We start from the raw sequence: 27,055 nt of genomic DNA on the forward strand, positions 1-27,055 counted from the left end.
CCATGGCAGGTTGTCAAATGCTGCCTTAAAATGTGCAACTGTGTGAATTTCAAAATATGAAATGCTCAGAGTCTTGAATTGTAGTTTTCACACTGGACAGCTGAATATTAAAGATGCTGCTTTGTCCCCTAGAGGGGCTGGCTACTGCAAGACTGGCTTCCAGGGGTCATCATTATGTGACCACTGCCACTCAATATTTTATCATCATACAATACTGAGGCTGGCAAATATGTATCAAGGGATGTACTTGCTAATAATGAAGATTCCCAAGCCCCAATCACAATATTCTAAATAAGTAGGTTTAGAATAAGACCTGAGAATCAACTTTTTGTTGTTGTTAACTGATATCAAAGTTAATCTTCAAGCAGGTGATACACAGATTACATTTTGAAAAGCAGATTCAACAACTTTAGATATGGATACTTTGTCTAAAGGACAGCTTTGGAACCTTCATTGTTCTCTGGGATTTTACGTGTGTGTGTGTGTGTGTGTGTGTGTGTGTGTGTGGTGGTTTTCTTTTAACCACCACATTCTACAAATGAGTCAAGATATCCCCATTAATTCATATCAGGGGACTTCTGTGATCAGGTTGGAAACAATTGAAAGATGTGCAAAACAACATAATCTGCTGATTTAGAAAACAGAATTGTTTTTAAAAAATCAACTTCAGCTAAATAATCAGGGTGGTGATAACAATAACCACATTTAACAATTCATATATAAGTACTATATGTTAAGAATTAGTCCATCATCATCACCATCAAAGCTAACAAAAACATTACACATTTTGGCCAGATAATTGGGACATTAAAAAGCAATTACTATTGGAGCTACATAATCTATAGCCATAGTTATCAGCCCAGCTAGGCTCACTGCTTATTTGTTTTGTGTGTGTGTGTGTGTGTGTGTGTGTGTGTGCATGTGTATTATTTTTAGTCAAGAGATAATTCAAATGTCATAAAATTCACCACTTTAAGATGTACAATTCAGTGGCTTTATTATATTCACAATGTTGCACAACCATCACCACTAAGTCCACAACGTTTTCATTACCCTAAAAGAAACCTGTACCCTTTAGGAATCATTCCCCATTCTTTCCTTGTCCCAGTCCCTGGCAACCACTAATCTACTTTCTGTCTCTCTATTCAGAGCCTGTTGTAGAGCAAATATTTTCTACCCCGCTTTAGAATAGCTAAATGAAATTTTGAGATCATATAACCTATCTATTCATATAAGTTTCAGCTACACTCACTATGTACCTATTATCATTCTGTGCATTCCACTTAATACAGTTTGTGCATTCTCCCGTGTCACTAGCTATGCCTCAACAGTATGACTTTCAATGGCTGAAGGAATTCCATCAAATAGATATTGCATAGTGCATCTAACCAATCCAGTATAGTTGGAATTTACATTTGAATGCTGAGTTTTAAAAAATCTGAGAACCAAGTTTAAACATTTGTGTTTTGCATTCCAAGAACTGATTTCAAAAACAAGCCACAGGTATTAAATCCTTTCTTTGCATCTGTATATTTAGAGCCTCACGTGGAGGTGAGACAGTGGGATAGAGGAAAGCTGAAAGTCTCTGTGTCTATCACCACACCCTGTGTGTAGAGCAATTAGGAGGCTAGCCCTCTTTTATGATAAGGAATTTGGTGGCTCAAATGGTGGCAGTCCCTACATAAACTTTTACTTCTTAGAGGTATTTCCCAGAGATTCTATTTTAAAAGTTCCAGAATAGCTGTGTTAAAGTCAAAAGTAAAGTAAGATCAAAAGGGAACTTATGTTTATTTGGCATTGTTTGTGTGGGCATCACCTCATCCACTCACAGCTAGTCTTTGAACCATTAAACTTTATTTCAACAAAGTGTAACATTAACATCCCAGCCTGACTTGCGTCTGACTTCTAGCACCAAAAATAGAGCCTTTTCTATGACTTAGGTGCAGGATCTACTCGTATAGGAATTAGCGTTTGTATGAAAAGAGCTGAAACCCAGCTTCTGAATCAGCCAGAATTTTATTATTTTATTTTTACTACAGAAGCAGAGACTATCCTAATAAATCCTCCTTTCTTCTCCTAGCACACTTAAAAACCCATCTTTGAGCTCCACTGACTCTATTAGGTTTGAACTTTGGTATTAAGTACATAGGGAGGAAAAGAGTAGGTGTGGGGGTGACGAAAAGGAGAACAGAGAGAAGCACAGAGACAGGAAGGAAGGGAGGCAGTTTGATGCTACTGCTGCGGTTATCCCTACACTCAAGAACAATGAAGCAAAAGCAGACTACGTCAAGAAGCAAAGGTGTGTCAAAGACACCCCAGGCTTAACATGGGGCTGCAAAAACCCACAGGAAGCTCACATGCTATTTCCTAGACACTCCCTCACATGAACCACTTTGACTTCTGTTTCCGGACTCCTTGATTTAGTTTCTGTTTTAGCATTTGCACAATAATAATTTTACTACTAAAAGTAAATGTCTTGTAAACTAATGGGAAACATATTGTTTGGCAGAGTTTATAATGTCAGGATTTATGGCCCTAACACTGAGGGTCTCTCTGACCTCGAAGATAACATAATGAAACAGCAATGTGCTGCAAATGACTCGTTGTGATTTTTTATTAGTTCTCATAATCACCTCTTATTAATTTGTATGCACATAATAAGCACTCACCTTCACAGTCTGTCCAGCTTCGGGGCCATCCTAGAAGTAGGAAAAAACCAACAGAGGTGAGAATAGATAGATGGTATCTCCTTCTTATTCAGAAATATCAGCCATTAATAATTTAAATGCAATTTCATTGTGTGTTAATTTATAGTATTCTCATGGGGACCATTGGCTTCAAATGTGTGGGACTAGACAGTTCTCCATTTCCGCCTGAGAGTAAGTGAGAAGTTACGTATAAAAATGATATAAATTATCCAGCAAGCCAACTGCTTGCTACTTTTCACGCTCTTTGCTCTTGGCTATGGTTTTAAGTGCATTAAAGGAAGGCTGAAAATGTTTGGGGAGGTGAAGTATCACACCTTTTGGTTATCTTTAGATGTGGTTTAATTAAAGTCTGATTACTTTAAGCTTCTACTCAGGAAATCTGCTGTAAACATAAGCCATTAAGCAACAATATGGGGTATTTCATATGGGAAGAGTCCTCTCTGGCTATTCTGACCTTGGGGGAGACCAATGGTAGTGTTCATTGTAGCTGGACCCTTTCCCCAACCTGGTTCCCTTTCTCTGTTTCTGAAGCTTAGTTGAAAATGAGCAAACTCACCAAGTAACCAGCCATAATAAAAAGCAAAAGCAGACACTCAGCTGGTTGAGATGGCAAAACAAGCAATGGCTCCACAACCAGAAATTCCAAAATAGAATTTGGCTTCTGCAACTTTACCCGGGTCTGTTTATCTCTACGAGCCTGACTGATGGGGTGAGAACTCCTGCCCTGCTATGGCAAAGATTAAGCACAACTGTGTATATCAGGGATTTTCAAACTTTGAGTCATAACCCATTAGTGGGTCATGAAGTCAACGTAATAGGTTGCAATCAGCATTACAAACAAAATAAATCAGGTGTTTTTGTTGTATTTTTTGTTGTTGTTGTTTTACACAGGGTCTTACTCAGCTGTCCAGGCCAGAGTGTGGTGGCATGATGGCAGCTCTCTGCAGCCTTGACCTTCTGGACTCAAGTGATTCTCCTACCTCAGCCTCGCGAGTAACTGGGACTACAGGCATGCACCATCATGCCTGGCTAATTTTTGTATTTTTTTTGGGACAGGGTTTTGCCATGTTGCCCAGGCTAATCTCAAACTCCTGAGCTCAAGAGAGCTGCTGGTCTTAGCCTCCCAAAGTGCTGGGATTACAGGTGTGAATCACCGCACCCAGCCAGAAATCAGATCTTAACAGAATAAAAACTATTAGACTGCACAGAATGAGTAAACATTGTTTTGTGAAACTCTGGTTTCCTTTATCAATATGGGCATATGCATATATTTCACATATGCGTGTCGGGGGGACATGCGTGATTTCGAAATAAATATATATCTTGCTGTAAGTTACAGTAAAAAAAAAAGTTTGACCACATTGCATATACAAAAGTACTCTAGGTGGTAACACAAGTCAGCTCTTACATGTATGGAATTATCTTTCTAGTGAAACATGTTTCATAACCAGCAATGGTCATTTCCTATAAATGTGATTTTTATTTTTGTATCTCACTAAACATTAACAGAGGTTTTCATTCACTGCCTTCGTTTGGCCTCTCTAGGAACACCGTTTGCAACATAAGCTTGATAAACCCACTCTGAGCTGAACTCCCTACCTAGAGGTGACTCAGATGGTTTGATATACAACACACACACACAAAGCACTGGGGGAAGTTTAGCTACTCTTAACACAGACATGGCAGCAAAAAAAGAAAGAAAAAAAAAGGGGGTCCTTCCAAAGGGCAATTACAGAGTCATCCAATTTCAGAGCCATGAAGGACTTTATGTATTGACACCCCAGCCCTTTCCATAGAGGACCTGAAGGAGCTCATGGTATGTTACTACGGATGTACTCAATTCCCTATTGATGACTCACCATGGACATCCTTCTCCCAACCTGAGAAGTGTTGGTTCAACCTCTGCCTAAAAATCTCCAGTGACTGGGGATCTGACTTCTTTACTGGTTAGTAGGCCACACCCAACCAATCAATCTAGCTTCTAACTAATCTGTGATCAACCTCTGCAGCTCGAATTAAAGATAGACAAAAGGTAAGGCCCAACCTAAGCTGCATATCACTGCCAACCTGGAATTAGAGCAGGGCTTTGTCCATGCAGTGCTCAAAAATTAGTTACCATGGAATGAAAATGATTTCTCCAGTCCCAGTTCCAGTAAGCAATCTGGAATGTCTGAATGTCCATTAAATCACTTATTCATTACTCCCACCTGCTTGGTAAAGAAGCCTCAGACATCACCTTGGACGCTATTCCAAGGTCCATCTTGGGGCCGATGGACAGTAGGGCTGCCCTGCATTAATAATGTCTTTTTTCGGCTGCTACATAAAATACAAACAATCACATCTGCCTTTCTGGTGAGATGTCAGGAGGAGCAAGCCCAATGTCGGGATTTGAAAAGGAAGAAAAATCATTTCTGAGTAATCTGTACACTCACCTGCATGGAAAAGGTGAGAGAGGTCCCGTGGAAATGTTTTTCCACCACTGTCCCGACTCTCTGGGTCACTTGAAACAAATCAGCCACTTCATCAGGACGCAGGTCGTGGAAGCGCTCCACTGGCCGCAGCGGGCACACGAGGACATCTGTAGCAAGGTCTGTTAAGGTCCATGCTGCTGGCTTTGGCTAGTGTTCTAACCAAGCAGTTTATACCCACAGGACTGAATCCTCTTGGACCAGGGCCTGAACTCTCAAAGACTAAGGAATGAAGAAACAGATATTTACCATCCACTGAACTCCAAAGAGTTCAAAGAGAGCTTCCATACATGGATAATTACACTTTGAAGGAGAAGCTGTGGTACACAGAAGAATTTCTCGCAAAAGAAAGGGACATACATGTACAGAAAGACTCAAGTGTATGGTGAGATAATTTTGCCAGGAGGCAAGACCTATTCTAGACCATTATCTCTTGACCCCTATTCTAAAGCTGTGTCCGCTTCAGCCGCCAAAGGCACTAGGTTGAGGAAGCAACTGGAATATCCACTTGGTTTCTCTAGATAGAACATGGTGATACATTTTTAATTTAAATTATCTCTTTAGGTAAATAAGAGAACTATGCAATGAACATACAAAAGTAGATGTTTATTTTATTTTTAAAAGAGTGTAGACATTCTGAAAATGTATAGTGAACTTTATCCATAACTAAGAAATGTGCCATGTGGTTAAGCAATTTATGACAAGAGTTCCTTAGACTGATTTTTTTTTTTTTAGAATCCAAAAGAAGATATTTGAAGTTAAATCAGAAAGAAAGAGGTTGTCTTGTTATTCAAATAAAACATTCTTAATGCATTCTGCAAGTTAGACAAGGCAACATATTTACATTACTAGTCTCAGCAACATACAAGATCTAGAGAAAAAAGGATAGAAATTTGATTAATTATTGATAGGAAATCAATATTCACTGTTACACCATCGATAACATTTCAGTTACTATACACATATGTATGCACACGTGTGTATATACACGCACTATATATATATATATATATAAATATTTGTTTAGTTTTTAGATACTAACAAGAGAAATAAACTCTTGTACGTTTTTCTGTTTCTTTTTTCTTGTTGTTTTAAGACACCATGCTCCTGCCTGGAGCTAAGCAGCTAAGGGGCATAATAAAACCATAATTCTGCAATTGCTAGTCTCACTAGAATATCAATCCCATTCCACTATTGGTAGAACTCAGAGCCCAAGGGGAAACACACTGAGCTCAGCTGGTCAGGCCTGATTTCCATAAGAGAGAGGGGAAAAGAAAGAAGAAACTGATTAATTTTGTTCATAATCAGGAAATTCATGTCAATGGTAAACTATGAAAAAAAGCATTTTTAAAATCAGAGTTCATTTCTCAAGAGAGGAGTAGGGAGGCCTTCACCCACAGGGCATCTGATACTTAAAAAGATAATTATCCATCTTTGGCAGGCCTGCTTTATTATCATGGGTCAATGAACCATTTAGAAATGAAGAATTTCCTTTCATTTCCTTTGAGCAGATTGCCAGCCTCCACTCCCACAGAGTTGCTTTTTCTGTGTTAAAAGGGACCCTTCCCCATATGCCTCCTCCCTGCTTTAAATTACACCCTCCCTTAGGCCTGGCTTCACCAAACCACAGCAAGGGTGACAACCATGCAAGCTTACAACGAAGTCCGTAAGTGCTGTATTAGGCTATGTTCACACACAGCAACTCAGTGGGGAAGGAAGACATTTCACTTAAACAATGGCTTACTGTGAAAACTGACGGAATGAATCAGACAACCTATGTATCTAATGTAAATTTAGTTATATCAATGACATCCAAAAGCTTTTTTTTTTTTCAGTGCCATAAAAAAATCTTATTATTTGTCAGTTTTGCTTGTTTGCATGTTGCTCCTAGAAAAACAACTCAGGGAAAGCAAATTAATTTGAAGAACGGCAGATAGCTTTTGTAATTCTAATGCCACTTTTTATATGCCAATTGTTTTAAAATAATATGACAGATGCAATATAATGTAATCTGGAGCCTCTTAGGCTTTGTTAATGGGTAAATTCCATATTATACATAGGCTATAAGGACCCATTTACTTCTGGGTCCTGTTTGCCTGGGATTATCACCTCTGTCAAGATTTCTTAGCCAACATGTAGGATAACCTTCAAAGACTTAAACTTAATATATTGAATTGAATAAATGTTTTATCCAGTACATATCATGTGTGAAAACTTGTGGAACTGGTTACCACTTCTCCCTATAATCTAGAGAGATTTTTTTAGTAGTAATATTTTTTAAAGGAAGTGAAGGTCAATAGTTATAACTTAGGTTGTATAGTTGACAAGGAGATTTCTCACAGTGGATGAAAACCAAAGGCGACCTCTAAGAGCAGATGAGATTTAAACTGGACTTTAAAAATCAGGGAGTGATTTAGCCAGTGGATTTGGCTGGCAACCTACTCACTCATCCATCCCAACACTGCAGTCTCCTCTCAATCCATGATCTATGCTGGGACTTAGGATGTTAAGGTGACCAGGACAGAGTAGCTGATCTTGAAGAGTTCACATTGTAATGTCCCAAACTGCCATGCAGTGTAAACAGATCATTACAACACAGAGAGATGAATGCTATTGGTAGAAATCAGTATAGCATACTGTGGGAGCACAGAGGAGGTCAGATATAACTATGCCTCAGGGTGTAAGATAAACTTTTCCATCTCATCCTACATTTTGTCTTTTAAAGTAGAACCATTTCTCCACACCTAAACCAAAATCTGTCCTTAAAAATGGTGTAGCAACTTAAGGTTAGCTTCAAAGAAAGTTGTTAAACATTCCTCCTTTGGCCCAAATCACCATTTCACTTTTGTACATACTCTCACTTACTCAATCTTTCCAACAAACCCATAAATTATTAATACTATCATAATTCCTGGGGGGCGGAGCAAGATGACCGAATAGGAACAGCTCCAGTCTCCAACTCCCAGCGTGAGCGACACAGGAGACCGGTGATTTCTGCATTTTCAACTGAGCTACTGGGTTCATCTCACTACAGAGTGCCGGACAATCGGTGCTGGTCAGCTGCTGCAGCCAGACCAGCGAGAGCTGAAGCAGGGCGAGGCATCGCCTGACCTGGGAAGCACAAGGGGGAAGGGAATCCCTTTTCCTAGCCAGGGGAACTGAGACACACAACACCTGGAAAATCGGGTAATTCCCACCCCAATACTGTGCTTTAAGCAACGGCACACCAGGAGATTATATCCCACACCTGGCCGGGAGGGTCCCACGCCCACAGAGCCTCCCTCATTGCTAGCACAGCAGTCTGAGATCTAACTGCAAGGCAGCAGTGAGGCTGGGGGAGGGGCGCCAGCCATTGCTGAGGCTTAAGTAGGTAAACAAAGTCACTGGGAAGCTCAAACTGGGTGGAACTCACAGCACCTCAAGGAGGCCTGCCTGTCTCTGTAGACTCCACCTCTGGGGACAGGGCACAGCTAAACAACAACAACAACAACAACAATAAAAGCAGCAGAAACCTCTGCAGACGCAAATGACTCTGTCTGACAGCTTTGAAGAGAGCAGTGGATCTCCCAACACGGAGGTTGAGATCTGAGAAGGGACAGACTGCCTGCTCAAGTGGGTCCCTGACCCCTGAGTAGCCTAACTGGGAGACATCCCCCACTAGGGGCAGTCTGACACCCCACACCTCACACGGTGGAGTACACCCCTGAGAGGAAGCTTCCAAAGCAAGAATCAGACAGGTACACTCGCTGTTCAGCAATATTCTATCTTCTGCAGCCTCTGCTGCTGATACCCAGGCAAACAGGGTCTGGAGTGGACCTCAAGCAATCTCCAACAGACCTGCAGCTGAGGGTCCTGACTGTTAGAAGGAAAACCATCAAACAGGAAGGACACCTACACCAAAAACCCATCAGTACATCACCATCATCAAAGACCAGAGGCAGATAAAACCACGAAGATGGGGAAAAAGCAGGGCAGAAAAGCTGGAAATTCAAAAAATAAGAGCGCATCTCCCCCTGCAAAGGAGTGCAGCTCATTGCCAGCAACGGATCAAAGCTGGACGGAGAATGCCTTTGACGAGATGAGAGAAGAAGGCTTTAGTCCATCAAACTTCTCAGAGCTAAAGGAGGAATTACGTACCCAGTGCAAAGAAACTAAAAATCTTGAAAAAAGAGTGGAAGAATTGATAGCTAGAATAATTAATGCAGAGAAGGTCATAAATGAAATGACAGAGATGAAAACCATGACACGAGAAATACGTGACAAATCCACAAGCTTCAGTAACCGACTCGATCAACTGGAAGAAAGAGTATCAGCGATTGAGGATCAAATGAATGAAATGAAGCGAGAAGAGAAACCAAAAGAAAAAAGAAGAAAAAGAAATGAACAAAGCCTGCAAGAAGTATGGGATTATGTAAAAAGACCAAATCTACGTCTGATTGGGGTGCCTGAAAGTGAGGGGGAAAATGGAACCAAGTTGGAAAACACTCTTCAGGATATCATCCAGGAGAACTTCCCCAACCTAGTAGGACAGGCCAACATTCAAATTTAGGAAATACAGAGAATGCCACAAAGATACTCCTCCAGAAGAGCAACTCCAAGACACATAATTGCCAGATTTACCAAAGTTGAAATGAAGGAAAAAATCTTAAGGGCAGCCAGAGAGAAAGGGCGGGTTACCCACAAAGGGAGGCCCATCAGACTAACAGCAGATCTCTCAGCAGAAACTCTACAAGCCAGAAGAGAGTGGGGGCCAATATTCAACATTCTTAAAGAAAAGAATTTTAAACCCAGAATTTCATATCCAGCCAAACTAAGTTTCATAAGTGAAGGAGAAGTAAAATCCTTTACAGATAAGCAAATGCTTAGAGATGGACACTCACAGTTAAAACACCTGTGTTGTTCAAGGATCAACTGTATACTTTCAATAATTGAGTAATTATCCTGCATTCCATTGCTGGTTGGACAGTCTAATTACTGAGAATTATGGATCTTCTCACAACACATGATTCATATCACAAGAGACTACCAGAAACTTGGCAATCCTTTCTGTTTTCCCTCTTCCTCTCTTCCTCTTCATGCTCACCACCAGCCCAGAACTGACTATCTCTATCTTTTTGAACATAAATACTTTAGGTGTTTTTGCTGCATTAAAGTGGTGTGACCACATGCTAAGCCCTATGCTGAACACTTGCTGACACACTGCCAACTCAGAATACACACAATGAAAGAAAGAAATATTTGCATTAGTCAGGTGCCTGGAGCTGGTGTGGTTTACTATTTGCAAATATGACCACAAGAATCCCTCCCATCCTACAGGCTGTTTTGCTATGTGGCTTTACCCCTCTTTCCATCAAGAGTTGCAGTCTATTTCCCCTCCCCTTGAGCGCTTGTCTTACTCTGTGTTTCTGTTGCTATAAAAGAATACCTCGGCCGGGCGCGGTGGCTCAAGCCTGTAATCCCAGCACTTTGGGAGGCCGAGACGGGTGGATCACGAGGTCAGGAGATCGAGACCATCCTGGCCTACACGGTGAAACCCCGTCTCTACTAAAAAATACAAAAAACTAGCCGGGCGAGATGGCGGGCGCCTGTAGTCCCAGCTACTCGGGAGGCTGAGGCAGGAGAATGGCGTAAACCCGGGAGGCGGAGCTTGCAGTGAGCCGAGATCCGCCACTGCACTCCAGCCTTGGCGACAGAGCGAGACTCCGTCTCAAAAAAAAAAAAAAAAAAAAAAAAGAATACCTGAAGCTGGGTAGTTTATAAAGAAAAGGGGTTTATCTGGCTCACAGTACTGAAGGCTGTCTAAGAAGCATGATGCTGGCTTCTGAATTTGGTGGAAGCCTCAAGATGCTTCCATTAATGGCTGAAGTGGAAGGAGAAATGGTTTGCAGAGATCAGATGGTGAGAAAGGAGGCAAGAGAGACGGGAGGGAGGTGCCAGACCCTTTTCAACTACCAGCTCTTCTGGGAACTAATAGAGCAGTAGAGAGTTCACTGGTTACCACAAAGATGTTATCAAGTGATTCATGAAAGACCTGCCCCCAAACACTTCCCATTAGACCCAGCCTTCAACATCAGGGATCAAATTTGAACATGAGATTTGGAGGGTCAAATATCCAATCTACAGCAGTGTTGCTGTGTGACTTTCCAACATTAGGCCTTCAGTGACCTTGAAACCTCTGATTATTGCTCTCTTGGAAGCCTGAGACCAACATGCTATAAAAAATCCCAGCTGGCCTACTAAGTGGCAACATGAAGAACTAAGGCACCTCAGCTGTCAGAGAGGTGCCTTACTGTCAGAGATCATTTCAGACCTTCTAGACTCAGGAGAGCCACTGACTGACTTCCAGTTTCTGTATCACTTATCTACTGCTGCATAATAAACGACCTCAAATCATAGAGGCTTAAAACAACATTGATTGGCCGGGCGCAGTGGCTCACGCCTATACTCCTAGCACTTTGGGAGGCCAAAGCGGGCAGATCACCTGAGGTCAGGAGTTCAAGACCAGCCTGGCCAACATGGTGAAACCCCATCTCTACTCAAAATACAAAAAAATTAGCTGGGCATGGTGGTGGGCAACTGTAATTCCAGCTACTCAGGAGGCAGAGACAGGAGAATCCCTTGAACCTGGGAGGTGGAGGCTGCAGTGAGCTGAGGTCATGCCATTGTACTCCAGCCTGGGTGACAAGAGTAAAACTCTGTCTCAAAACAACAGCAACAACAAACCAACATTGATAGGTTTTACTACCATAAGTCTATGGATGGTTTTTGCTGAGGATCTCACCTGGACTCACCCATGCAACTGCTTTCAGATGGAAGGTAGGCTGGAGTCTGGGCTCAGCTGGGTCCACTAGGCCCTTCACTCTACATGCTCTTCCATCCCCACAGATGCAAAATCTCTGAAGTTGCTTAAGGCTTACATTGTTCCAAATTCTATTGTTCAAAGAAAATCACAAGCCAACCCAGATTCAAGGTGGAGATATTCTGTCTTCTCCATAATATGGAGCAGTGGAAAGATGACAGTCAAAAGGGGTATGGACACTGGGAAGTTCCAAAGATGTTTAAAAATTAACAGGGGCCCAAGGTATCTTGGCTGTCCTGGTGAGTAAATAGAGGATGGCATTTTAGAGTTGAGATTTTTTTTTTTTTTGAGACGGAGTTTTGCTCTTGTTGTCCAGGCTGGAGTGCAATGGCACAATCTCGGCTCAGCGCAACCTCTGCTTCCTGGGTTCAAGCGATTCTCCTGCCTCAGCCTCCCGAGTAGCCGGGATTACAGGCATGCGCCACCATGCCCGGCGAATTTTGTATTTTTAGTAGAGACGGGGTTTCTCCATGTTGGTCAGGCTGATCGTAAACTCCTGACCTTAGGTGATCCACCCGCCTTGGCCTCCCAAAGTGCTGGGATTACAGGCACGAGCCACCGTGCCCCGTCGAGATGGATCTTAAACATCATCTACTCCAATACATTCATTGTCAGATTTTAAAAATAGGGCTAGAAAGATTACTTGACTTGTTCAAAGTCAAATAGTTAGGACCACAATTGGGATCGAAACTCAGTTGGTGAGCTTCCCCAGCCAAATCTCTTTCTCTTACACCAAGATGGCAAAATATTGCACATCTGCCACTATTTTCCAATGGTAAATTATGACAGACATCAATAATCCACCACCGAATTATCTCTAACCAGAGTGTCCCAAAATCCTTGCCAATACAACCTCTGAGCAGTCACCACCAGTGAGAATGGGCACATGACATGAGATGCATGTGCCATTTCTGTGGCCTCCCATACTGCCTCATGAACCGCAAAACCAACCGCAAAGGACTGCTGGAGTCAGAATAAAGGGAGATGCTGCAAAAGTGAGAACCTTCCCAACTACCTAACATTTCCATTATGTTGCCACATTTTTATTCAAAATAAATTTGATAAGTTCAAAATCTGCTCATCAAGGATAATAATTGATTAAAAATAATTTTAGGAGGATTTCCATGACAAATATGAAATATTTAAATATAGAGCACTGGCAGAGAAATGGAAATGTACTGATTCAGATGATTAATTAAAGATGACAGCAGAATATTATGATCAGAGTTGCTCAGACTTGCCCCCATTTAGTTTTCTATATCTGATCTATTCTAGGGATTCAGAATATAGAAGTCACCAAAATAAAGCAAATCATCAAAATATCACTGATTTTGATGAGGCTGATTAGCCTGTGTATATATTAATATGAAGTAAGGCAGTATCAAATAATACAACACAGGATTAATCATTCTTCTGAACTAATAAAAAAGAAGAGTCTGTATTCATCTCTACTGCAGATCTGTATGTAGTTTAGTGATAAGCAAGGAACATTCCAGCTTGCAATGCAGACCTCTGCAGACCCTGTATAATTCATCATTTACTCTAACAAACACTCCTAGGCCTTGTAAATGTTCAAAATAATTCTTAATGTCATTTCACAAAACAACAGCAGGATGGACTGTCAGTTACTTTTCAAGAAAATATTCAATTTATTTGATTTAAATAGCACAGTTATAGAGCTTTGAGTCAAAGTAGGTGGCATCTCAAAAAGTAATCTACTATTCACAATGTAAGCACTTTGGCAAATTTTTGTATCAGAAAGGTAGAAATATCACCCTTGAACATTAATAAATACAATTCTGAAGAAGCATCTTGCTAGTTTGGGCCACACCTTTTTTCAATGGGTATTAACATACTTATTTCAGTAACTCAATAAAGGGTTCATGGGATATTCATCAACCATAACCATAAATGACATAGATGTAATTTTAAGCAAATGTGATTTCCAGAATAGGATAAATTCCAGAGCAGTGTGTTAAGATAACAATAGTACTCTGCTCAGAGCTGGTTCTCAAGGCAAGCATCTTACAAATATCCACTATCTCATGTTTTGCCCTGGGATACGCTTTGGGTCAGAGATATGATGAGACCTTGGTCATCTGGAGGAAGAGAACCCAGGTATCCCTGTCTAGGCAGCATGCCCTGAGCTGCCCTCAGAACTCCTGTACTGATCTGGATGTTCAAAAGAAAGAATCATTTTCATAGAGAGAAGTAAACAGGTGCCTTTCAAAGAAAGTAAATTGAAAGGGGAGCCCACGGCCTGACAGTCTTCTGGTATAGATTCTTTGGTTGAATTTCACATATTTTTCTATGAACTTTTCAATGCAAAGCAATGCTATACTGGTCGAGATAAGAGCACCATATCTGGAAAAAGTATGCTCATATAAACTAAGTACGTGAGAAATAAGTAAATGAGATCATTAAAGGAAGGAAACAATATATAACATTTGTTTGCTGCCTAGTATGATCTAGTGCTAATCAATAACCCTTTGAGTTAGATAATATCACCTCCCAATGTCCAGATTCAGAAGTTGAGGCCAAAAAGTTTAACTGCATGACCAAGGTCATGTAGCTATTAAGTGAAAATCCCAGCCAGGGGCATGTGTTACAACAGTGTTATAATGTCCACGCTGTTTCAGTGCCTCCCAAGGTTATAAAAGCCTCCATGTATAATACCTACTGCAGTGTTTACTAGAGTGGGATAGCAGAGCACTGCTTCCACGGGATGCTGTTAGACATTATACAGAAAAAAAACTGTATGGTCAAAGAAGACTGAGAAACACTGGATGAAATGAAGTTAAATAGCTCTCTTTACTGCAGTATTCATCAGCATATTTACTCTACTAAGATGCATTCTGGCTTCTCAAAAATAAGAAATAGTATGCAGCACTGCTCAAATCTGCTTCACTACAAAATAATAATTATTATTTATTATTATTAATATTGTAGAACACTACATAGGACATATGTTTCAGAGGATGTTCCTTGGAAACCTTGAGCATAATTTTCCAAAACATAGAAAGGCCTGAATAATTTTTCTGTTTTTCAAACAAAAAGTTGAGTACATGTCCTATTAACCACATGGGCAAAGAAAGCATTCTGTGAGATGAAATATGCTGAGAAGTTCAGCATTAAAATACATCAAATGGGATATGGCAGTCATTAGTGCTGTTTGCCAAACAGTTCAGGTTACTGCCATGTCTGGGCATATGGTAGGCCTTCTGGACCCTTGCAGTTGGGTGAAGCTCAAGGAATACAGGTCAAAGAGTTGTGAACAAAAATGATATGTGTCATTTCCGGGCTAAAGCCCTTAACTGCTAGTATGTGACTGACAGCTTTATTTCCTTCACCAAGACAGGCAGCAGTGCCTTGCAGTGGTAGCTGCTCTGGCAGTGAGACCCTGAATTATAGGTCAGTAGGGGCCTCTGAGCATTGTGGTCACAGTGAGTAGGGCAAGTTTGTTCTTAAATAATTTACCTCTTTTGTTAACCCCAACCAACTTGTAGTAGCTATTTAGAGCAGCATGTTGAAGAGGATTCTAAAGCTCTGATAAGGAAAGGAGGAAAGAACTGAGGAATATATTAGTTTTGGCTGCCATGAAGGAGGAAAAAATATTAGCGTGTATACCAAGTACCTGTCATTCTTCAATTAGACAGCAATAAAAATGTTTTTCCAAGAACTCCCTCTCCCCCGTTCTTAATGACATAGAAGTCATTTCTGGGACTTGCAATGTCTCTCAGTAATCATTATGAAAATCTACTATTATTGTTATTGTCCTAGAGATATACAGAAGTGTGTAGAATTTAGATAATTCTGGTTAGGAGAGTACTGAAAAGGAAAATTAACCGTCACTCAAAAGAGTCTATCCATAATGTGTAAACATGAGAATGGGAACACACCAATATGAAAGTGAACATGTTGTAAAAATGCTCTTAGGAGTTAAGAGTTGAAGGAGCATGGCAATAGAAGAAATAAAGTGCACTCAGCAGCAAAAGAAATATTTAAAGATAACTCCAATGAGACATCATTTTAAACTTCAGATACACTTTGTTATGAGAATCATTTCAAAAGCTCTGTAAAAGTCTTTTTAGTGAAGTAGAGATTAGAAAGTAATACTAAAAATCTGCAGCTCATTGCAGATCTAGAAAACCACATGCAACATAAACAATTTAGTAGCACCCTCACCATATACACAGTTTCATTTCACCAGTACGTGAATGAGGGGAGTGCCCTGAGCAGATGCCTCCATAGGGTGGCTAGAATGAAACCTGGGGCCCAAACTCCCACATAGATAGGATTCTTCCAGTGCAAGCTCTATCAGGTTTTGAAAGCATGGATTCCAAATTTAGGTTTGCTTATGCCACTCAAGAGACACTAAAAATTCCAATTTCCATCAGATCTTCCATATAGCTGGCTAAGCCAATGGAGCAACCAGACAGCACAGTTCAGATGCCATCTGAAGGCAAACAGTAGCCAAACTATAAATATGAAAGGAAAGAAATAGGAAATGAGAGAAAGGGAGAGAGGATATTAAAGGTAGGGGTGGTATTTAGCAGACAAAGCATTCTTAGAAGAGAGGAAATACTCCTTTATAGATAGGCTCAACTAGCATTCCTGGTGCTACACACAGAGCTTAACATAGAATTGGCCTTTAATAAATATTTGGTGAAAGAATAAATGTCATGTAGGCTTATTCATTGTTTAATCTGGGAAATAATTCTTTCTAATAAATAATTTCTCCAAAATGCTCCCCAAACTGTGGGTTCTTAAGAGACCAGTGAACCAGTCCAGACTCAACTTACTTAAATGTAAACCATTAAGAAAAACATACTTAACAGTTAAAAAAAAAAAAAAGTCAATTATGAACTCCTAATACAAAACAAACCCAGCTAAAGGCATAGAAAAATAAATATGAACTGGCCTTTCCTTCACACATCAAAAGTACTGCATGTCTTTTAAATGGAACACTTGAGAACTATTAACTCAGTGAAGCTTGGAAAAATTTGAAGATAACATTGTTCTATGTTTTTTAATAACAATGAGGAACCCTCTTCTATGACAGCTACTAATGTTAATAGAAACATCCTTTATTTTAAAAAAATGAAAGAGAGTCATACTTAACACTAATTTGGCATTCTCACAGAATATGAATCAACATCTTTCTCTCTCAAAATCTGTCCTCCATGAGCTAGCAACCTAAAACAAATGATGTGAGGATTTCTTATAGTGAGAGGTATTCAGCAAGTGTTCAGTGAATGAACTTCTGAATGAATTAGTGAAAGATCACAAAGTCGAATATTAGAGAAAAGGATAAAGCCAAAACACTTCCAAGAACTCTGTATTTTTTCATATATTCATTCAGTAAATATTTGTGAATTAAGAGCCGACTACCTGGCAAGTATTACATAAGACACTGAGGATACAGCACAACCAGGTACAGTCATCCTCTCCCTGTCAAACTTGTGAAATCTCGAGGGTAAACAGACAAAGGCAAGTGATATAGTAACTACTGTGAAAATGTAAGGGGTGAGATGAGAAAGAAAAGGTGCAAGAATGCAAGGGCAAGACCGTAACAAGCCAAACCAGCTAAGCTGGCCGTGAACTAAGCCCAGTTCACTTGGTCTAACTGGATCTTCAGGAAAGAGTGCAGGTCCTTGATAGCCTTGGTCAGCAGTCTGGATTTATTCACCATGCATGGGAAAGCCACCAAAGCATTTCGGGCAGTGGAGAGTGGAGATGTATGACAGATTCTGGGTTCTCTTTGCAAAGCTGAAGGCCACTGGGAATATCTTTACTGCAGTCTAGGTAAAAGATTCAAGACAGGCCTGGCTCATGGTGGTGGCAGTGGGGATGCAGAGAATTTGAGATGTATGTTTGAGGTAGGAGCAACAAGACTGACTAATGGGGGCAAAAACGAAGAGGAGGATCAAAGAGGATTCCAAGGTTCTGGCTTGGGTAGTAGGTGAAGAGTGATGTAATTTGAGATACGGTGGGTGGGACAATGTCATGTAGCTCAGAATTTGGAGACTTTTCTTTCTTGAATTTATAGAATTCTCCAGAAATAACTAGAGCAGAGTTTCCTAACCTGGGTCTACAGATTGGCTCCAGGGCTTCTATGAATCTCCTGAAATTGTTTGCAAAATGGTACATGTGTGCACGCACACACATTGTTTTCCTCTGGTACAAAATTCTTAAACAGTCTCCTGACCCCAACTAAGATAAGAATCCTAGATTTAAATCAGAAGAATTCTTTGAAGATTAGTCCCCAAGAGAATGATTAGAAACAGGCTCAGACTTTTGCTCACTTTGGCTTAGAATCTAATATACCTAATACTGAAGAGTAAGAAAAGAAGTTTACTCTGTCTGAGCAATGTGCTATCATTCACAAGCATGGAGCCTCCATAAAACATAAACAAAAAAAAAATTTTAATGCCTTAACACCAAAGTCATTTTAATTTGATTCAGCATTGAGCAATTTAAGACATGTCTCTTCCAACAAAAGACAGCTGGACACATAAAGATGATTGTGTGATCCATTCAAAATTAAAGAATAGGCTACATCATTTACAACAATAAAAACGCAGAAAATTCTATCAGAAAAAAAGGGGAGAGAGAGACAGAGAGAGAGAAAACTTTCAGCAGCAAGTGATTTCCAAATGTTTCCAAAACAGGAAGCAAAGACCGTTTAATGTCACTGTGGCAGCTTCCAGAATAGAATAAGTTAATCAGGCAGCCTCTAAAAACAAAGCAGCAATTCATTAACAACAACAACAACAACAACTCAGCAATGAACTATACTGCCAGAGTGTCAAGAAAGCAGACTTTTTCAAGATAGTGATTTGTATGCAAATATAGCTCAGCATTTATCACTAAACCTCCAACGCCTGTAAAGGGGGGAGAAAAAAACGTTCTTTCCATCTGCTTACACTTTTCTCCTAATAAAATCAACTGCCAATGACAGGAGAGGCTGGGGCATTTTAAAAACAGTAAAAGAAATACAATCACAAATCCAGGATTTCAAACAAAAAACTCCCCCTTCTTTCTACTCTTTCTTCTTCAAATCTCCTAGCCTACTGTCCTCTTCCTAAATTTGGGTTAATATTTGTACCTACTTCATTGGGATGTTAAAAGCGTTTTTTCAAAATAATAGCATATTTCACACCAACAAATAAAAGCTGAACGAATGGTTGGTTTAGAAAAAAAAAAAAATAGTCAATGGAAATGAATTCCCTCAAAGCTTCCCTTAATCCAGCAATGATGTAATATGGTTATGTGATTTAAACAGTGTCTCACTAGCACCAGTGTTATCATTTAGAACCCAGATCTTCATTCATCTCATGTTTAAAATGTCTCTACTTTTCTACTTTCCACTCACCCACCTATCTCCATTTCCTCATTTGATCTCTGTCTGTTTTTTGTTTTCCCCTCATAATCTAAGCGTCACTGGTAGCAGAGTCTAGGAATTAATCATCTTATAATTAGTCTTCCTCTCTAGTTCTAACTGTATGAATTTTTCAAAATATGATTGCTAACAATAAAAAAAAATCTCAAAATGTAAAAACAAACACTGGAAAAATATTTTAAATATTTAAACGCATTTAGAATTTGAATTTTTCACTCTAATGTCATTTTTCAAGCTATGTTTAGACAGCACAGAACACTATATGGTTTACCTAATGTTTAAATTAGTAGATCTGGCCAGGTGTGGTGGCTCATGCCTGTAATCCCAGCACTTTGGGAGGCCAAGGTGGGTGGGTCACTTGAGGTCAGGAGTTTGAAAGCAGTCTAGCCAACAGGGTAAAATCCTGTCTCTGCTAAAAATATAAAAATCAGCCAGGTACAGTGGCACACACCTGTAATCCCAGCTACTCAGAAAGCTGAGGCAGGAGAATTTCTTGAACCCAGGAAGCAGAGATTGCAGTGAGCTAAGATAACGCCACTGTACTCCAGCCTGGGTGACAGAGTGAGTAAGACTGTGTCACCAAAAAAAAAAAAAAAAAAATTAGTAAACCCAATAATCCACAAGGATCTATAAAAATATGAACTTAAAAGATTTCTATATATTTGAATTTCATCTTGTATATAACTGAAAAAAATATTTAAGCATGCCTAAGGAAAAAGAAAACTATGGAAACAAAACAGATGTTCTGGCAATTCTGGAACAGTTTCACATTTGTATATTGTTATCCCTTCTGAAGAATCCTAAAATTCACTCTCATTTTCTTTATATGCTTAGATATTAAAAACCTGTCTTTGACAACCAACAGTCTTCTGTCATGGGAAGTCAGACATCGGTCCCATAATCTCTCATTACCAACATCACCACTGTCCCTGTCTTTACTATCATCACTTAAAAGAAAATAGAAACTGCTAAAATAACCACAGCTAAAATAGTTGTCACAAGTTTCTTACTGACGATTAAAAATGCTCCTCCACGAGACTGCAATCTCGAATACTATGCCATAGAGTTCAGAGACTCCAACACCTTTAATGTTTCTATAAGGAAAAAAATCCACAAGGGTTCTCCCTGAAAACATACTCTTAACTCAGAATCTCTTCTGGTTCCATTTCGTTTATAAATTTAAAAAAATAAAAAGAATAATTCAGATTGAAAGGGATAGTATTTTGGATTTTCAAAGTTATTGATATTCCTCGATCCATAATAATTTAGCTAATATAGATCACTGCCTATAGAGCAGTGCTGTCTAGTGGAACTTTCTAGATCCTAAACTGTTCAATATAGTAGCCACTAGCCATATGTGGCTACTGAGCACTTGAAATGTGGCTGACGTAATTGATGAATTGAATTTTAATTGCATTTTGTTTTAATTTTAATTTTGCATTTAAAAATTAAATCTAAACTTTACATTTTAAATACCCACCCTGTAGCTAGTAATCACTTGTAGCTAGTAGCTATTACATTGTACAGTTTATCAGGAGAGGCCACAAATGTAACAAGGAGTGGTGGAACTGGGACAACTGGAAAACACATGCCCCAAGGTGGGTGGTCACCACCTAGAGATTTTTTGTTCTCGAAGAAACTAGAAATTTGTATTGCTATGTGTAATTATCTTCTATTTAACTTCCGGCAACTATAGGCAGTCCTTCTCATGACTCCAATATGCACATATTTCAGTTAATCCAGTTTAGTGAAATAACACCAACTCTCCAACAACATAGTTCAAATTTCAGTTACCATGTCACACTAACTCTGGGTCATTGCGTAAAGTACAAACTCCACCACTAGCTCTTCAATTCACAAATTACCATGTAGATCATAGATGTGCATGATGATCAGTGACCAGTCACATCACTTCTTCCAAAGTCTGTCAGTGACTGATCACTGCACATCTGGTATTCAGTCAGAGGCAGCCAGCAAAGTATGTAGTTTTGTATCCCACTGATCTTCCAGTGATAAACCCACATATTTCACCAAAATGGATAATCAAAAGAGGAAACTGGCCAAGAAATATGAAACACAAGTGACCAAAAACAAAAACGAAAAACCAAATGTGACAACCCCAGAAGTGCACTTTGAATCAAATGTAAATACAATTACAGAAAAAAAACTAACTTTGGGAATGCTGACTGGGCTGACGGTCAGGAGATTCTAGATATGTAACCCAAGGAATTTAATAAAGACAAACTTATTAACATAAATTAGCAAGGCAGTTACGATGCAGAAGAAAAAGATGTACCAGAGGAAGTGATACCAAAAAAGTCACATTTTAAAAAACATCCTATTTCATGACGTTGAAAACAGACAGGATGAAATATTGGAAGGTGATCCACACTTTAGGAAGCATTATGACTATCAGCCAAAGCACAGAAAAGATGCCCCATCTGTACTGTTAGTTGTAGGATAAGAAAAAGAAGGCAAGAATTGTTCAAGAGACTCGCAATAAGTGTTTTTCAAAGAAATAAAGCACTTCAATTCTTACTGTTCCTGATGTTTTAAATAACAGTGTACTAAATCAGTATTAGTTTGTTTTCTATTTCTTTCATTATATTTTTCTATTTCTTTATATTCTGGTAATTTATAGAGGGTTTTTAATGATTAGACAAAAATGTGAAAGGTGATAGAACAATCATATATTTTCCCATTGATTACTAAGTGGACATTGCATGGTTTCTGCTTGCATGGTCATTTTTATAGTCCCACACTGCTGTATAAGATGAGGGGTACTTGTACTTCAAATGTGTTAAAAAAAATACTGAGTGGGGCAAATAAAACATAGGTAATGGGTCACAAATTTAAAACCTGTGCCAAGAACCAGTGTCATACGTGATGTGCATCTTAATATTAGGAGAGAGCAGACTAAAGAAAATCAAGGACTGTAAGTGACTTTAAAAAGACATATTTATGCACTCTCTCTCCAGAAAGACCCATCGTCATACGCTCCTGAATTCTCCCACCACACTGCCTGGCAAAAATAAAGTCAACATTCTCTTTTGTTTCCCAAGTAGCCTGAGAACGGCATGTTACTGTCAACCTAAATAACATAGGCTTTCTAAAAGAAAATGATATTTATTGAGAAATGGGCCTTGTCATGGGAATACATGTGCCATAGTGAACTATGTGAGTATTCAGCCAGGTGAAGGAAGACAAAGGTTTTTAAAGGGCAAATGAGGAGAATTACATAATTGTTTTAAGGTAATTATCCTTGGTTACTAGAATGAATAACATTGTGTGTGGCACCAAAAAGAAGTTGGACAGGCAGTTGTCGGGCAGATGTCCTCATAGAAGTATTGTGTGTGTGTGTGTGTGTGTGTGTGTGTGTGTACAGATGTGACGGCCTTGGTGCAGGGTGGCTTTTTGCAGAGTCTTTTATGATAGTTTTTGTTATCAGGCATTTGTGCATGAGAACCCCCCCTTCATGGCCTTTCCCAGCTCTATTTGTCAGGGTTTCGTTTGTGACTCCATTTGATTCTGACAACTTTCACATTATCAAACCTCCTCAACTCTGAATGCATCATTAAACCTGGCTGTGAGCATTAAGGTTTCTCCACCAAATGTTCTCTTGTACATCACAATATGACTGAAGGGAGATTACATAATGAGTAACACCAATACCATGCATGTTCTATATTCCATATGGATGATGCACAACAAGCAAAATTCCTGCCAAAATCCTTATTTTGACACAAAAAAACCAGAATGCAGCTATAACTGTATGTTTTCCTTCACAATGTTATACTATAGGCCCTTTCTGTAGTGCATTATCTGCCACTGGTCCAGAAGCTCTTTAAAAACAGAGGCCACCTGTTTTTCATCCTTGGATCCAAAGACCAGCATATGGAGTCTGGGTTAGGACAGATGTCACCTCTTAGTAGACTTGTCAATCCCACCCCATAAAAGTATCCCTCCTTCCTTTTCTTCTCATTTGTTTGTATCCTTCATAGCTTATATCAATCTTGCAATTTTAGTATTCATTTATGATTACTTTTTTTCTATCAAAAATGCAGAGTGAAATGAGGGCAGAAATCAGGAATGCTTGCTTCTCAGCTGTATTCTACCTGGACAGAGCATACTGCACGTAGAGCACTTGCTAAACATTGAATCGGCAGGTCAATGGATGGATGGGTGGGTGACTGGGTGGGTGGTTTAAATAAATGTCTAAGTGAATGACTATTAGAACGAATGACTGTTGAAATGAATTACTGTTTGATTAATAAATAAAAATAAATAAAAGCTAAAACTATTATTTTAGTAAGTAGAGAGTAGAAAAAAACTGTTACTCTCCTAATGTTTTATAACCATAAACATAACATTCTCTGGGTTGTTTTCCTTTTCCTAAGTTATGTCCTCAGATAAATCTAAAAATGAGAATTCTTCCAATGGGTGATCTCCTCAGGTCCAGTCTACTATTTGCTCAACTACAAGATGGAGAACTTTCACTTTGCAGCAGCATGTGTGAAAACAGCTTTGAAATTTTTGTAGAGAATAAGCTCAAGATGAGTCAACAGAGAAAGGTTGTTTCTACAAAACACATTTTATCTCAGACTGTGAATGCAAGTCTAGTGTTGAGTTAGGGGAGGCGATTTCTCACTCTGGTCTTATTGACAGGGATACTCATGGAGTTTTCTGTCAACCTGGGAGCCACCAGGAACAGCCTGTAGCACATTCACAAAAGGGATCAGTATGGCTGAAGAAAATCCAAGAAAACAGGAAAGAGGAAACAAGGGTCAACCTTCAACTAGAGCATTGCAAAGGCAGTCACTGTAGGAAGGAGGAATGATGCAGGTATACCAACTAGTAAATGGTAGAACAGAATCTGCATCCAGCATATGGCCTGTGGAGTGACTCAGATCTGGATTCCAATTCCATTTTTACCAATTTTTAGCCATTTGACTCTGGGCAAATAAACTCTTATCAGTAACCTCACCTCACCTGCAAAATGGGGATTATTTACTCTCTTGGAACTGCATTTCAGAGTAACCAAACAGCACCAATGATGGATTATTCTTCAAAGAATTATAGCATTAAAAGCAAAAGGAGTAAGACATTTACCAAAAATCCCCACCATTTTAAATCCCTAAAAAAAAACTGACTCATGCAAAATTATTAGCAGGTGATTTAGGGTTTATGTCAGCAGTTCTTAACCTGGGGGTCCCACAAAGGCTTAGCAGAGGGTGTATGGATAAAAGAAACACATGAACATGAATGAAAAAAATGATACATAGTTATTTTTACTAATTTTTAACTATAATTTTGCATCTTATTAAATCACAAATGCACGCAACAAACCACTGTAGTAACAGCAGTACCTATGATTCTTGTCACAGTATAAATCACAGGTATTTTAAAAATATGTAAAGTAATAACTTGATAGTTATTGCAGTTACCTTGAAATATCATTTATTCTAGAAGTACCTGTCATTACAATTACTATCACACAATTATGATGGTCATTATAGCTGCTATCAGTTCTTGTTATTTAATATGTAATAGAGAAATGCGTATTTCACTGCATCACAAATTTGTTATTTAATTTTATCTTAACTGTTATTAAATAACATGAATTTCCTTGGTACTTCCGTATACTTAATTGTCCTTACTTAAAAACTTTATTGGGTGGGAGGGTTGCTTGAGGCCAGGAGTTTGAATCCAGCCTGGGCAAAGTAGTGAGACCCCCATATCTAAAAAAAATGAAAAAAAAATTAGCTAGGCATAGTGGTGTGCACGTGTGGTCTCGACTACTCAGGAGACAGAGATGGGAGGATTGCTTGAGCCTAGGAATTCAAAGTTGCAGTGAGCTACGATCATACTACTGCACTCCAGCCTTGTTACAGAAAGTCAGGGACTCCGAATGAAGGGACTGGCCAGAGCCATGGCAGAGGAACATAAATTGTGAAGATTTCATGGACATTTATCAGTTCCCAAATAATACTTTTTTAATTTCTTACACCTGTCTTAATCTCTTAATCCTGTTATCGTCATAAGCTGAGGATGTACGTCACCTCAGGACCACTATGATAATTGTGTTAACTGTACAAATTCACTGTAAAACCTGTGTATTTGAACAATATGAAATCAGTGCACCCTGAAAAAGAACAGAATAACAGCAATTTTTAGGGAATAAGGGAAGACAACCATAAGGTCTGACTGCCTGCGGGGTAGGGCCAAAAGAGCAATATTTTTCTTCTTGCAGAGAGCCTATAAACGGACGTGCAAATAGAGAAGATATTGTTAAATTCTTTTCCTAGCAAGGAATTTTAATAATTAATACCCTGGGGAAGGAATGCATTCCTGGAGAGAGGTTTATAAACAGCTGCTCTGGGAGCGTCTGTCTTATGTGGTTGAGGTAAGGACTGAGACACACCCTGGTCTCCTGCAGTCCCCTCAGGCTTATTGGGGTGGGGAAAAAACTCTGCCTTGGTAAATTCATGGTCAGACCGGTTCTCTGCTCTTGAACCCTGTTTTCTGTTGTTTAAGATGTTTATTAAGACAATATGTGCACAGCTGAACATAGACCCTTATCAGTAGTTCTGTTTTGCCTTTTGTCCTGTTCCCTCAGAAGCATGTGACCTTTGTTCTGCCTTTTGCCCTTTGAAGCACATGATCTTTGTGACCTACTCCCTGCTCGTACACCCCCTTCCATTTTGAAATCCTTAATACAAACTTGCTGGTTTTGTGGCTCAGGTGGGCATCACAGTCCTACTGATATGTGATGTCACCCCCGGCGACCCAGCTGTAAAATTCCTCTCTCTGTACTCTTTCTCTTCATTTCTCAGCCAGCCAACACTTACGGAAAATAGAAAGAACCTACATTGAAATATTGGGGGTGGGTTCCCCCCCGATACAGCCTAGGTGAAGTAGCAAGACCTCACCTTGAAAAAAAATAATAAAAATAAAAAATAAAAACATGACTGGGGGAAAAGGTATACAAGATTCACCAGCAGCCAAAAAGATCACTTAACCAAAAAGGTTAAGAACTCCTGCTTTGGATGAAAGTGTGATGGGAAATTTTATAATGGAGAACTAGGCTGTCACTACCTAAATCTGCTGATCAATTTCAAGATTCTAAGAGTAGGACATCCAAACATTATGTCTCACTATACACTGTGATTTGAAGCACATACTACTACTACCACAAATGCTTGTATCTGAAAATAATCCATAGACCAACAGCTGTCTAATAGAACTTTCTGCAATTGTTTACACTATGCAACATAGCAACCACTAGCTGCATTTGAAATGTGGCTAGAGCAAGGAAGCAACCTAAATTTCTAATTTTACTTAGGTATATAATCAGTCACATATAGCTAGCATCTACCCTAGAGCTCACTTTAGAGCTAACTTACTTTACACTAAACACAAAGGATAGAGAAACAAGTTAAATAACACTAAAGGGAAGCAAACAGACAAATCTAGACTATAGAACAGTCTACAGGACAACTGACTCAGTTAAAAAAAAAAACTTCAATGGCATAACAATATTGGATCAAAATAGCACTAAAACAAATAATAACCAAATATAAGGTGTGGATCTTATTTGGATCCTGATCCAACTAAGCAA

At 39.3% G+C, this 27,055-nt stretch overlaps 1 protein-coding gene across 1 annotated transcript in view; it reads right to left on the bottom strand.

Annotated features, from left to right (window-relative positions):
- FHIT (fragile histidine triad diadenosine triphosphatase) overlaps window positions 1-27,055 on the bottom strand; it is an 854,985-nt gene that overhangs the window by 264,636 nt on the left and 563,294 nt on the right. The window contains exons 3-4 of the mRNA XM_033210298.1: window positions 5,141-5,286; window positions 2,670-2,699 (exon numbers count right to left, since the gene is read on the bottom strand). Of these exons, the coding sequence (XP_033066189.1) occupies window positions 2,670-2,699; window positions 5,141-5,286 (176 nt within the window). The remainder of the gene's footprint in view (window positions 1-2,669; window positions 2,700-5,140; window positions 5,287-27,055) is intronic.

The sequence above is a fragment of the Trachypithecus francoisi genome, unplaced genomic scaffold (genome assembly GCF_009764315.1).
Source record: "Trachypithecus francoisi isolate TF-2019V2 unplaced genomic scaffold, Tfra_2.0 Lachesis_group0, whole genome shotgun sequence".
Taxonomy (NCBI): Eukaryota; Metazoa; Chordata; class Mammalia; order Primates; family Cercopithecidae; genus Trachypithecus; species Trachypithecus francoisi.